The following is a 13,784-nucleotide window of genomic DNA, read 5'->3' on the forward strand; positions in this document are numbered from 1 at the left end:
TGGCCGGAGGCGGTGACGGACTGGGGGCGGAGTTTCCAGGGGGCATATATGGGAGGGGGTGTGCACAACCTGTGTCAGTTTCGGAGTCTGGGCAGTTTTTTCCCCTCTCTTGGGTGACCTGAGCCGTCTCCTGCTAAGGCTTTTTCTTGCTCTGCGGGCCGAGATCCTCTGCCGCCTGAGGACCCCCCCACCCTGCTCTGTGGCGCTCCAAATCCTCCCCAACCTCGGGGCTCTTCCTGCATTTCCTCCGTGGTGCTTTGATCCGGGGGACTTTCTGTTTGTTTTCTCCTCTTTCCTCTTTGTTGCTCCAAAACCGGCCTCGCCGAAGCCCCTCGCCCCGGAGGGAGTTCCACTTCTCGAGAAAGGCGGCTGCCGCGCGGTGCACCGGCCCCTCCGGCGGACCAGAGAGCCGGTGCGCCCACCTGCCTGCCTCTCCCGCCGCCTACGTTCGTTCGCCCTAGGAAGCCTGCCGCGAATTCATTGATGCACCCATTCCAGTGGTGTAACGGTGAGTCCACGGGGCGGGAGGCACTGGGCGCGCCGGGGACGGGGAAGGGGGCGCGCGACTTAAGATCAGAGAGAGGCTCATTCTCTCTCTCGAGCTAAGTTTCTCTTGAAATGGGGCAGGCGAGAAGGCGTCCTGGCGCCCAACTCTTCTGCACAGCGCGGAATTTGAAAAAATAAATAAATATCCAGGTTTAACTCGAGGGCCGGGAAGAGAATGAACGTTCGGCGGGCGGGGGGCGTGGGAGGCGAGGGGTTCGCGGCCTTTGTGTGGCGGCTTCGCTCTTCTACCCCTTCCCCTGTCTTTGTGCGCTTCAAACTCTGTTCTTTGTTGTGGTTATCGGAGGAGAATTAAATCCGCGCTCGGGCTAGGATCTCCTAGAGGGAGCTCAAGTTCCCGGCCTGAAACTTTGCAGGCTATTTTAAATATGCATACAATGTAGCGTGCGGGACGGGCCCGGAGGTGGCTTCCTCTGTGTCTTTTGTTGGCTTTGCGCTGGCTGCTATGGCGCTTTGTGCCTACGGAAGACGCCGGATTCAAGAGCACGGCCTTCTAGAATTGATAAAGGTTTGCAGGTAGCTCGGCGCTCGGCTACTCTTAGGTGCAGGCTAGCGTGGAGGGAGCTGGGCTCTCTGGTTCCAAGGCCCGGCTGCGACACTAGCTCCCGAGCCTCCTTGGTGGAGCCTCGCCTCCACACCCAACAACTCCTCCCATCCCATTCATTTCCCCACCCCACCCCCGGCCTGGGTGATGCTAAATTTATCTCACCTGAGGCTTTTTGCGGTTCAGGTGATAGAACAGGTTGGGCTTGGGTCTGATTCCTCACCCAAAGTACTGAACTGAGGGCCTTTCTGAGCTGTCAGTTCAAAACCTTGGATACTAATACTCCTCAGTGGCCCTCGAGTCTTGACTGCACAGCTCTAACTCTTGTGCAGTTGGAGTGGGGAAACAGCTAGCCTTATCTCCGAGGGTGGTGAGTGGGTTAGTTAGTCATTCTCCAGAGCAGACTCCTGCCAGATCTTGGATTAATTATTTCGAGGCTTGTGTTTTAAGGCAAGGTTTGGGCAGCATGTGTAAGAGTGCCCCCCTTCCCTCTCTTCCTCTTGCTAGTAGTATGTAATTTCCTGAAAATGAATCAAGATGGCATTGAGGGAGAGGGGGCGGAACGTGGGGGTGAGGAAGGGCAGTGCATCCCAGCATCTGGGAAAGATTCCCGCTGGCTGGGAAGGTGAAGCGTTTCCCAGATTCACGGGCCTTTTTTGGCCAGCCCTCCTCTTGACGTCATTCCCACTCCCAGCCCACAGATGCAGAAGAAACCTTCTGATGTCAGAGCTTTCGTAGGTCCGCTGAGACAATGCAACAGGGACGCCAGGAGAAGGACCCAGGGTTTGTCAGCCGCACTGGCCTTTCTCGGGCAGCCCTCTTTCGTAAGAGATTTTTAGACCAGCAGAGGATGTGCTGCTTCACCTGTTCAGTTCTTAAAATGACGGAGATCCTGGTCTTTGACTCCATGTAGGAAGCAATCCCTCTCCCCGTCCTTTTGTGAAAAATATCTGGAGCCCCTCTTGCCTGGGCTTGGTATTCTGTCCTTCTAACTTGTAGAGGGAAAACTTCCCCACCATCATATTTCCCATTGTAATAAAAGCAAATGGACCACCTCTTTGGCTAGGAAGCTCTTCTCACCTACACCTCTATCACAGAGTCCTAAAGTCAGTGACCCAATCCTGGATTATCAGACAAAATAAGATGATCAAGATAAACTGGTGGGAAGACTGCGTAGGCCAGTGTGCCTACGGAGTGCAGACATGTCCTGTCTGCAGGTTCCCAGAATAGGAGAGCAAATGATGTTCTTTGGGACTCTAAAGATACCAGGATCCAACCTGTAAAAAAAAACACATGGAGAGCCAAGGCAGATTGGGGGTTAGACCCTCTTCTAGTGTCAAATATTGCTGATGGGGGTATGGAGATGCACCTGGTGGGGCGGGAGGCCTTGCTGGCATCGAGGACCCAGTTTCCTGCAAGGGAAGTCCTACGGCTCTTTTCCAGAGTGGACTGAGTCCGCCATGATGTCTTCATGAAAATGGGATTTCCTTTGGCCCACAGAGAGCAAGTAGTTGAGTGGAGGGTAGAGGGGTGTTGAAAACTTTCTAACCTCTGCTGGAGCCTAGAAACAAGAGTTTCCTTTGGGGCACGGCAACGTTTAGTAGCTAATTATTTAATTGTTTTCAGCTTAATCAAAACCTCTTTCAGGACAAGAATTACTTTTACTTTTTGTTTCCATGCAATGTGTAGGTCAATGCATAAATCAGGCCCTTGACAATGCTTGTTGATTGACGGGTCATCCATTAGCTAAGGGCACTTTCTGGGCAGTTTTCCCAAATGTCAGTCTACTTCCTTTGGAGGGTGAGCTTTTGCCAAGGGGACCAGGTTTTGAGAAAATTGGGCCCACTTGTCTGTGAACTAGTTCCTGAGAACAAGCCAAACACTAGGCAGGCACCAGAGAATATCCAAACCGCCGACCTCAGGCTGTTGGGACTGTCTCATCTCTGATCTTAGGATTAGAGTTGTACCTCTGTTGTGGTCCTCACTTTGCATGGTGAAAGCCTTTGTGTCTGTCTCCTTCCCTAGTAGGTAAGACCATCTAGTCATTCTTCCTTTATTTTATTTTCAGTGTCTGTCATGGTACTTGTCATATAATCAATGCTTAATGTATGTTTAAGTTGATGCGAGGAACAACAGGGCAATGTAAGACAATTACTGAGTATGCAAGAGGCAAAACATGGAACAGAGCTGTGAGTGCATGGGATTCTGGGAAGAGAGGGGTCGCTGGAATAACACAAAGTCCAGCCTTGATGCACTTCAGGAAGGAAGGGACTTTCTGGCAGGGAAAGTTACGTGAACAAAGGTATGGAGGCATGAGTACAAAGTTGGGCAAGAAATAGTGAGGAGACTGGCCCACAGAGGGTGGTACTGGAGGACATTGGTTGGGAGGTTGAGAGGTGACCCAGTGCATCCATGTTGAGGAGGACGTGAAGCCGGTCATGAGTTTGGGAAATACATGATAGTAACCTAGTGGGAGCATAAGACAGACATATGTGGGCTAAATTAGAGGAAGGACTAGACATCAATTAGGTGTCTGGAATAGGGGCTTGGAATAGAATCGGGCCTAGAATCTGTTTGGAATAGGGACTTGGCAAGAGAACTGGCCACAGAATATGAAAGAGGTTTGGAGGGAGGCTCATATGGTCACTAGATCGATCTAGGGGATGAAGAGGTTTGAGAAATACAATGTCAAAGATGACTTCGTCTTTCAAGCCAGACTTGTGCTGAGCTGTGGTAGCACCGGGAATTATAATGTAAAATTCTGAAGTATATTTTAATGGGTTCTAGCTCCTAACCAAGATGTCAGAAAAGTTCTTAAAATCCTTGTTGAGGGCTTGAGTACTGAGGCCTTTGGAGCCAGGTCTTATTAACTCTTGGGCTACAAACAGTTTAATGATTGAGTCTTTTAAGATTAAACAGGTATCACAGAATGTGCTTGGCATGTAGCAAGCATATAGTAAATTCTAGTTTTCTTGTCTCACCACTTTCTGAAATACAAGAATTTTTGCTTACTTTGTGGATCACTATGGTATTTTTGCCTGCAAGCAGTAATAAACACTTACGCAGCTTATTACTTCTATCCCATCTTTCTTTTTTCCTTCTGGGTAATCATTACAGAAAATTTAGGAACTCTCAAAATCAGCAGTCCCAAGATAGTGGCTCCAGGATTAGTTAATGTAGCAACTCATTGACACAAGCTTTCATCTTTCCCTGCCCCGGCCACCACAGGCTCTATAACGAACTGCTCTGTTTGTTTCCAGCTATAACTTGGCTGCCACCATTGCAGGTGTTTTGAGCAGGCATGACCAAAAAAAGAGAAAAAGTTTTCCTTTTCCAGCAGACATTCTCTTTGTTTCAATGGCCAGAACCCTGTCGCACGCCTACCTCCACACCGAACCCTGAGCGATTGGTAGGCCAATCAGGATTTACCCCTAAAGTCACATGAGAAAAGAGCGTGCATCTAGTGGCTAGCCAGTGCTTCCCACGCCAGATGCAGAGGAATTTCTGAGGACTTTCTTACTGTGTAGATTCTGATTCATTTCTTCTGGGGTGGGCCTGATATTCTGCTATTCAGACAAGTTCCAAGGAATAGCATCGCTGTTCTGAGACTGCACAGTGAGGCTTTGAATAGAAAGGGGGGCGGTGGCCAATAGAAGTAAGCTGCAGTTCTCCACCCCCGCTTTTTGGAATGCAGGCCTTGGAATGAATAATTTCTATTCTGGTCCTATTGCAGCTTGTGTCCTGGAGCAGGTGGCTTAATAATGACAAATGACCTTTGCAATTCTACTTTGTAATTTACAAAGCATATTTCTTAATATATTTTTAGTCTTCTCTGTATTTCCCTCATTTTCATATGACAGAGTGAAGCTTAGAAAAGTAACTTTGTAAAGGTCGCATAGCTAGAGAGGGATGGAGTTGGAACCCAAACACACATTTTCTCACCTAAGGTGTGGTTTTTTTTTTTTAAAGATTGTATTTATTAATTTTTAGAGAGAGGAGAAGGGAGGAAGAAAGAGAGGAAGAGAAACATCCATGTGTGAGAGAAACGTCAATAGGTTGCATCTTGCACTTGCCCCAACCAGGGACCAGTCCACAACCCAGGCAGGTGCCCCACCCAGAATCGAACCCGAAGCCCCTCGCTTTGCTGGAAGGCACTCAACCGAGCCACGCCTTTCAGGGCTAAGGTTCTTCATTTTGCTACTGTACTATATGGGCTCTACTTGATGGAAGTACTTCCATTTTGTGATGGAAGTAGGAAAGTCTTGATTTCCTACCCAGGGATGCTGTTTAAGTACTGTGTGCTGCAGTCCATTTCATAAATTGGTTAACTTACCCACGGTCACCTAGCTGGTAAGCATTAGAGCCAGTACACAAACCTAAGCCCCTGAGTCAGGCGCTTAGAGTCCAGAGCCTGCCAGTCCATCCTTGCTGACACGGAGCACCAGCGGTACGTTTCCACCTATAATACTATTTTTCCTCCCCCCCTTTCTCTGCAGGGTGTTTCTGCGGCCTGGGACTGGTTAGTACTAACAAGTCCTGCTCAATGCCACCCATCAGTTTCCAAGACCTTCCTCTCAACATCTACATGGTCATCTTCGGCACAGGCATCTTTGTCTTCATGCTCAGCCTCATCTTCTGCTGTTATTTCATCAGGTGAGTGGCTCACTTGGCTGCCCTGAAATGGGGAGTCAGGGAGGAGGGGGTGCGAGATGGGGTGGGCGGAGCGAAGCTCCTGCCACAGTCACGAGCCTCCAGCTGGTGCCCCTGCTTTGAAGACAGGGCTTAGCCAGTCCTTTCCTGGACCCCTGAGGCCTGGTGTTTCTATTTACATCAACCTATCACGTTGTCCTCCCAGAGCATATAAGGTCGCCATGGGTTGGGCTGCATCCCGCCTCCTGGCCAGTGGTGCTAAGGTTGCCTGGAATTACTGTCTGACCAAGTCATACCATCGATGGTCCCTTAGCTGTCTCCCTATTCCCCACTCACAGCCTCTGGGCGGCTGGGGATAAGTAGGCATGCATTGCGCCAGCGGCATGTACTTCTGTCCCCTGGGAAGTCCTGTTGTCAACCCACCAGATGCTAATATTAGCAAGCTGATGTCTGGAGAGCTGCATGTTTGTTCTGCCTGGGAAGCTCATATTTTTGAGAGAGGGAAGAAACTAAAAACCTCCCTTACTGCGTAGGGACGCAGGGAAGGACTGGAACTCCTCCAGGAACTGTTTCTTCTCCTGTTGATAAGGCATGGGAACTAGTGGCTGTTTCCCACCAACGGACTTGGGGCATAACCGAAATTTAGACTGGAAATTAAAGTAGTGTTTCTGCCAAGAGCACACTCTGGGTATTAATCATTCTTCCTTGTACACCGGGGAGTGTTGAGCCCCTCAGACCAGCAGAACCTGCCGGTGGCCCTGAGAGCCATGTGGTAACTAACCAACCCCTCTTCCCTGCCCCAACCCCCACAGGCGTATTACCAAGTGCCTGAGCAGACATCCGCTGCTGTCCAGGCTGGCATCTGGTCAGCTCATTGAATAAGGTTAAATTAAGATGGGGGAAAGGAGCCCTGGTTCCCTCTGGAGATGCTCTGGGAGTTGGAGTCCTTCCCCGGACAGAGGCGAAAGAAGGTGCTTGTTCCTATTCTGAAGGCTGGAAGAACTTCCTCTAAGAAGAGGAAGTGCCCTGAGGCCCTGGTGTGACCCCCTCCCCCCTTTCAGTTCTTTCTCAGAACTTTAGAAAGTCCCTAGGATTAGCATTTGCCACTGAAGCCACTAACTTCTCTAAAGACTTACTTTTTCCTCGCGTACAACTGAGTCTGAAATTTGCATCTCACTGTTAAGTACGCAAGTGTGAGGGTAGATTTCTGGTAATTTCCCCACTACCTCACCTTTCCCCAAGCCCAAGTGTTCCTTGAATTCTTTCATCTTCCTGACCTTCAACCGCCTGCATCTCCTGGTATCAAGCAATTTATTCAGTTCCCAGTGACTGAAGATGGAGATTTTTCAAATACCAAATATCTGTGTGTGATGTTGGGAAGAGTCTGTAAAGTCAACCCTATTTGGTTACTTCACACATGCCAAGCTGCAAAGGGGGTTATGGGAAGAGATCCTAGAAAATCACTCTGGGCCAGTCAGTGGGTGACCAGCATTCATTTCCTAATTCTGCTACTAACAGGTGTGACCAGAGATTTTTAGCTGTTCTTTACCAGGTGCCACCCATGTGCCAAGGCCTCATGAGTAACATTTTGTAAAATATTTAGCTCACAGAGTCCGCAGAACATCCCACCAGTTTAGGTATTAGCCCACTTTGTAAGTGAGGGAGTTCGTGCACAGGCAGTTAAGAACTGTCCTACATAGAAGAACATATGGAGGCAGGCTAGTCTGGTGACAATTAACTAGAGTCTTTCAGATTCCATATGTTTGCCTGCCTATGTCTGATTCTCACGCCTCGAGTGGGAAGTGGAGGGGCAGCTGTGGCATTGGTGGCCACCGCCCTGCAGCTAGAGACTGGGCTCCTGCAGAAGGACAGGCTGGGGGCTGGGGACGGCTCATTAATTTTTGTTTGGCCGGACTGAAAGGACAGAGCAGCGGAACCACGTGAAACCGAAAGCTTCCCGCGCTGCGGGGCTGCTCGTACCACCTGTCCCTTCTGCAGTGATCTGCTGCTCACCACCCCGATGTCTGCTCTGCGGCCTGCCCGGAGCCAGTTGACCCTGCAGTTTCATGGTTCCAGAGGCTCACTGGTGTGTGGCAGCCTGTGGGTGTCTATATATAGAAAGACACACAAGCACAGAAGCCACTTCCTCTCCCCGCTTCTCGGTTTCCTCCTTCGCCAAAATAGGCCTGTGACCCCCGCTCCCAACCTGGTGAGCTCATTGGCCAAGGCCAGCCCCCACTCCCAGCTCCCCGTGGCTCGTTCGCCCCCACTCCCCCAAAGGGCTGACTTCTGCCCTGCACAGGATGGAGGGGCTAGTGAAGTACAAATAGGCAGGAAAGGAACAATTATTTTCAGGGCCCGGCTGCATTGTTTGTTCCAAAAGGGAAAAGACGCAATAGGAGAGCCCACTGGCAGTGGCTAGAAATGGTGTCATTGAAATCAGGGTATTTTTAGCAGCTTTGCTCACCCAACAGCTGAGAAGGCCACCTGTCCCAAGTTGTTGGCACTATGTTCCCTGCTGGGATGGCCCAGGGTCTTTGTTTTTTGCTTTGCTTCTCTTGCAACCTTTTTTGCTCCATTTCATCACAGTCTGCACCTTCCTGATCTATAAGTCTATGTACAGGGAGAAGGTGCAGTTCAAGTCTACATACAGGAAGAAGGGGCAACTCTAAAGCCCTATAATGTTCTGAGCATCCTGGGCCTGAGAGTCAGCCTTCCGGAGCTTCCTTGGATAAGACCATTAAAAGGAGCCAACAGACAGAAGGGAGGAGGGTGGGGAAGGAGGACACCCCAGGCATCCTGAGATACAGCACCGCACAGTAGCAGCCATGTTGCAGTTGAAGCTCCCAGGATACGTGGTGTCCCCTCTTTCTCTGAGTTAAGTGGCAGGCTCGTCACCACTTCCTTATTTACTCTGCACATACCTGGTAAGGGTGGCGGTGTCTCCCTCAGAAGGTGGCTGTAAGCACTGACGAAGCATTTCTTCCTTCCCCAGCTTAACTCAATGTCAGTGAGGTACCAGTTCACAGAAGTTTTGGGTGCATCCTTCCTGCCCCTCTCACTTAGAAGCGGGGACAGAGGTGCCTGTGAATATGCGAAAGCACAAAGTGAAGAATGGGACCGTGGGAGCCCTGGTTAGGCCTTTAGCCCAACCCTTCACTGACCAGGAACCCTCCAAAGATGGAAGGGAAAGGGGTAGATGATGTGCTACCCCGGGCCTCAGCCCCAGGCAGGAGTCCCTTAGACTGGAGTTCCTAAGAGGCTCCAGGCCCCCTGACTATGGTGTGTTCACCCAGTTGGTGAAACAGGCTACACTTTGTGTTGAAAGAGCTTGGCCTGTGTGACCAGAGAGATTTTGATTCAAATCCGGACACTGCCGCCAACTAGCTCTGAAGTTGGGGCAAGTTACTTAACATCTCTGGATTTCATTATTTCCTCATTTGTAAAAGGGAAAGCATCTCCTTCTAAAGTTGTTTGGAATCACTGAGCGTGAATATGAACCTGTTAGTGCATGGATCGATGCATAGCAAGTCCTCCGTAACGATTGTGCTGTTGCCTTTAGTCACAACATGCCAGGTTTTGCCTATTCAGAGTTAGGCTGCGTGCAGGCCACCAGCTGGACACGAAAAGGAGAAAACAAAGAAGGGCTCGCCTGTGTTTTCCTGGCACTGTGAGAGAAGAGTGTGCTTTGGTTCCAGAATACTTGTTTTTTATTTATCCTGCTACTCTGGCTTATTGGAAATAGCCCTTTTAAGAATATCTAACTTCTTCTGTATACTCAGTAAGCAGTTGTTGATCTGTATAGTGTGGGAGCCTCTAGGAATTTACCTCCTGGGAACCGGCAGGGAGAGTGTATCGGCGACTTAATTGGGGTGCTCTGCCAGACAATCCTCCAATCTGCAGGTTCTGGCAATAAATTTTGAGGCTGTTGAGCCCAAGTCCTTAATGGTTTGGGTGACCTGCATAGGTCCAGACCATACCCCATGGCCCCTATAGGATGAGTCCCCTCTGTAGGGAACACCCCTGTCCATCCCCAAAAGGGTACCAGGCAGCCAGCCTGCCTTTCCTACTTTGAGTGGCTTTGTCTGTGCAAGGCATAGTGACCGCTTCTCTTCCCTCCTTTTCCCCAGCAAACTGCGGAACCAGGCACAGAGTGAACGATACGGGTACAAGGAGGTAAAGCATCACATCTTCCCCCAAGACATCCTCTTTTGCTACTTGTCCTGCTAGAGACCAGAAAGAAGAAGCTTAAGCTGTCCTGGCCAGGAATTCCCCCTCGGCCTCCCCTTTAGGAGAGGAAGGGAGGGGAAAGAGAGGGGAGAGGGGAGTGATCCTGTACAGACCTGGAGACTCCCTTCATTGGTGGATGCCACCTGGCCCCTGTGGTTGGTTTCTTCTGACAGCACGCCTCCTCTTTTCTTCCCAGGTGGTGCTTAAAGGTGATGCCAAGAAGTTACAATTATATGGGGTGAGTGCACTGGGATGGCATGTGGGCGGGCCCTGGTGGCTCGAGCAAATGGCACCGTCTCCAGCTTTCAGCCTGGACCCTTTCAGGGACCTTTGTAGTCCCTGCCTTCATATCTCCTTGGGCCAAATAAAAGTCACTCATCCCGGCGTGTAATCAACATATGGAATTCATCGTGTCTGGAACCAGTGCAGGCAGAAAACAAAGAGATCACAAAAGGGGTTGGATGAATGGTGACACGCGGCCGCAGGAAGCCTGCTAGGGGCGATCCTTAAGAGGAGGATGGTCACACTCCTCTGCCACATCCCAGCTACCTTTCTCCCATTCAGATCCCTTGTCTTGGTTTTTCACTAAAGAAAAGAAAGTCCTTTTAGCCTTGCATATACACACCTGTCCCAGCAGACTGTGGGTCTGACTAGGGTATGTATGCCTGTGGCTCCTCTCGGGCCCCCACCAGCACTTTACCCTCCCACCCCCCACCAGTTCCTTGGGCTCCCCTCGACATTGACTTTTTAGGAATAGGCCTTCCCTATTTTTTTCCCCCACCTGCGCCTTTAAGGTCCCCTATCTCATTCCCTAAGGCGCGCTTCCATACCCACAGCCACTCCTGCACAGTGTGTTTGTGGTTGTCCAGAGCAGCCAGGATCACAGGTATCACTAGACACAAGACTCCCTAGAAATGGCTGCATTTTGTTCTATTTTTGATGTGCGTTATTACACCATAGCAAGTTGAGGTGTTTCCTAAGCCCTCCTTTGGAAGATGATTCAGTTGAGGTTGAGGGAGATAGCACAAGGAACATGAGGCCAGACTTCAAGAAAGAACATAACTGACCACCAACGCCATACCCTCATTCTTGCCTCCAGTTATTGGTACATGTCCCCTTGCCAAATGTGCTAGGCTAGAACAGATTAAAAACAGCGCTGCCCAGGAGAGACTTCTGTGATGACAGAAATATTCTACGGCTGCTCTGTCCAATGCAGGAGCTGCTAGCCATGCTGTAGCCATTGAGCACTTAAAATGTGGCTCGTGCAACTGAGGAACAAAATTTTAAATTCCATCTTACTTTGGTAAATTTATCCACTGGGTTGTTTTGTTTTGTTTTTTTTTTAAAAGATTTTATTTATTTTTAAGGAGAGGGGAAGGGAGAAAGGAAGAGAGGGGGAGAAACATCCGTGTGTCGTTGCCTCTCACGCAGCCCCTACTGGGGACCTGACCATCGACCCAGGCTGGGAATCGAACCAGCAATCTGTTGGTTCACAGGCCGGTGCTCAATCCACTGAGCTACAGCAGCCGGGATTACGTTGGTAATTTTAAATTTAAGCTCTGGCTGGTGTGGCTCGGTGGACTGAGTGCTGGCTGGCAAACCGAAAGATTGCTGGTTTGATTCCCAGTTGGGGCACATGCCTTGGTTGTGGGTCAGGTTGCCAGCTGGCGGTGTTGTAAGAGGCGACCGATTTGTTACTCTTGGACATCAATGTTTCTCTCACTGTCTTTCTCCCTCCCTTCCCATCTTTCTAGAAATAAAATCTTCTTTTTAAAATAATCAGGAAATTTAAAATTAATTAATCAAATTAAAAACATTTAGTCACATGGGGTTAATGGCTATGATACTGTCGTATTTTTATAAAATATGACAAGAGTGTCGCCAAATGATAAGGAAACCGCTAGAACTTAGTTTTCTTGGAAGGGGTCCAGATAACGCGTGTTCAGGATGGGCGAGGGGGGCTCTTGCCCCGTCTCCTCTCACACCGACCCTTTCTTTCCACAGCAGACCTGTGCAGTCTGTCTGGAAGACTTCAAGGGGAAGGATGAGCTAGGTGTGCTCCCATGCCAACATGCTTTTCATCGGAAGTAAGTGTCCACCGTGCAGATGTGTGTCCAGAGGTGCCTTTTAAAAGCAATAAGCAGGAAGCATCTTCCAAACTCCAATCCCTCCCCATGCCATCTACCCCTGGTCAGTAGTGTCCTGCATCCTGTCTGGACAGCCGGCAAGCTGGAGGGGTTAGACTGGGGCAAGGAGCAGGGTGGCCTGGCCCTGAGAAGCAGCTGGGCTCTGAACGACAGCCAGCCAGAGCAGGTCGGGGTCTCTCAGGTCTTCTGTTGCCCACAGGTGTCTGGTGAAGTGGCTGGAAGTGCGCTGCGTCTGCCCTATGTGTAACAAGCCCATCGCTGGTCCCTCAGAGGCCACTCAGAGCATCGGGATCCTGTTGGATGAGCTGGTGTGAGTGCTGCCTTTACGTCAAGGCCTGGAGAAGACCTCTTGCCTCGTGGGTGCCTGGTCCCTCTGCGTTGCTGCAACGAACAAGACTGTTGGGTGGTAATGGTCATGCTTCCCTGAAGGGGAGGCAGTACAGGGTTGGTCTCCCGCCAGCAGGGTGAGACCGGATTTGTCCCCTGTTCCTGCCTCCTGAATGAAGTCTTCTTCCCTGCTACTCAGTACTGAAAGCATTGCCCATGAAGACCAATGTATCCTGGTACTGGATGATTTACCTGCCTTGTCCCTGCTCTGGGGAAAAAATCCACCCCTAGCTGGCCAAGCGCTTGGGAGCACACAGTAGAGATAGGGGCCATGTGGTCCACACAAAGCCCTCGAAGAAGAAGGGATGAGATGGGCTCTGTCTTCCCATCCTCCCCACTCCTTCCATAGGAAGGTTAAAAGGGAAGGAAGAAAAGATCATGGAAACAAGCGCCTCCAGTGGAAGGAAGGGAGGCTCTGTAGGAAATTAGGAAGAGCAGGGACATACACAAGCGAAGTTGATGTTTACGTGGGACCTATGGAAACAAAGGCTGGCTGGCCGGCCTGCTGGCTACAGGGTAATGGAGGGCCAGCCCCTTTCCCTGCCAGGATCTGAGGTGCTATCCTTTCACTCTCTTCCTCAGTCAATCTCAGAGCTTCCTATTCCTTGTTGGGGTCCGGGGGCCCCTCCACAGGAAGGGCTTGTTCTACACTCACATGGATTTCCAGGGGCTTTTTCTAAAGGAGCAAAAGGGGCCTGGGGATGGGGGTGTCTGAAGGTTAAGGTAGCAGCGGACACCCCCTTCCCCTTTGTAAATAGTATTTTTGTACTTCATCCTCACCATCTTGGGATTTATATAGGGAATGGAGGGGGTGGGGGTTTCCGTTCCTCCCCAGAGTGGGTGAGGGTGGGAGAAGGTATGTATTTAAAGAAAATTAAATTTAATAACAAGTTTCTCTAACTTTTTGTCTGTGGTTGTGGCCTGTGTCTGTTGGCTCTTTTCCGCCAGCACAGAACAAAGTTCTGTAACTGCATCTTCTCATTCCTCACATTCATATCAAGCACACAAGCACAAAGTTTCCTCATCCTTTAAAAAAAAAGAAATTGGTAATGGGATAGTGCCTGTACAAACATAGGTTAGGGCTAATGTCAAAATACCTCAGCACCTGACTTGGCCAGGCTCATTCATTGGATTTCTAGAATTTATTATTTTTTTTTTATCCTCACGCAAAGACATGCTCATTGATTTTAGAGAGAGGAAGGGAGGGAGAGAGATATCCACATGAGAAACATCAGCAGGCTGCTTCTCATGTGCTCCAACTG

General features: G+C 49.9%; 1 protein-coding gene across 2 annotated transcripts; it reads left to right on the forward strand.

The window, feature by feature from the left end:
• Positions 1-79: 79 nt before the first annotated feature.
• Positions 80-13,373, forward strand: RNF122 (ring finger protein 122). Of its 2 annotated transcripts, none has more exons than XM_054566045.1 (6): positions 80-508; positions 5,605-5,761; positions 9,889-9,934; positions 10,185-10,226; positions 11,993-12,075; positions 12,335-13,373. In XM_054566045.1, exons 1-6 carry the CDS (start codon positions 484-486, stop codon positions 12,447-12,449), a joined length of 468 nt encoding a protein of 155 aa, XP_054422020.1. In that variant the 5' UTR covers positions 80-483; the 3' UTR covers positions 12,450-13,373. The 2 variants fall into 2 exon arrangements, with proteins under 2 accessions (XP_054422020.1, XP_054422021.1); XM_054566046.1 differs by having other exon boundaries at positions 11,996-12,075.
• Positions 13,374-13,784: the final 411 nt, after the last annotated feature.

Source organism: Pteronotus mesoamericanus, unplaced genomic scaffold (assembly GCF_021234165.1).
Source record: "Pteronotus mesoamericanus isolate MK-2021 breed Mesoamerican mustached bat unplaced genomic scaffold, CSHL_Meso_final contig_169, whole genome shotgun sequence".
Lineage (NCBI taxonomy): Eukaryota > Metazoa > Chordata > Mammalia > Chiroptera > Mormoopidae > Pteronotus > Pteronotus mesoamericanus.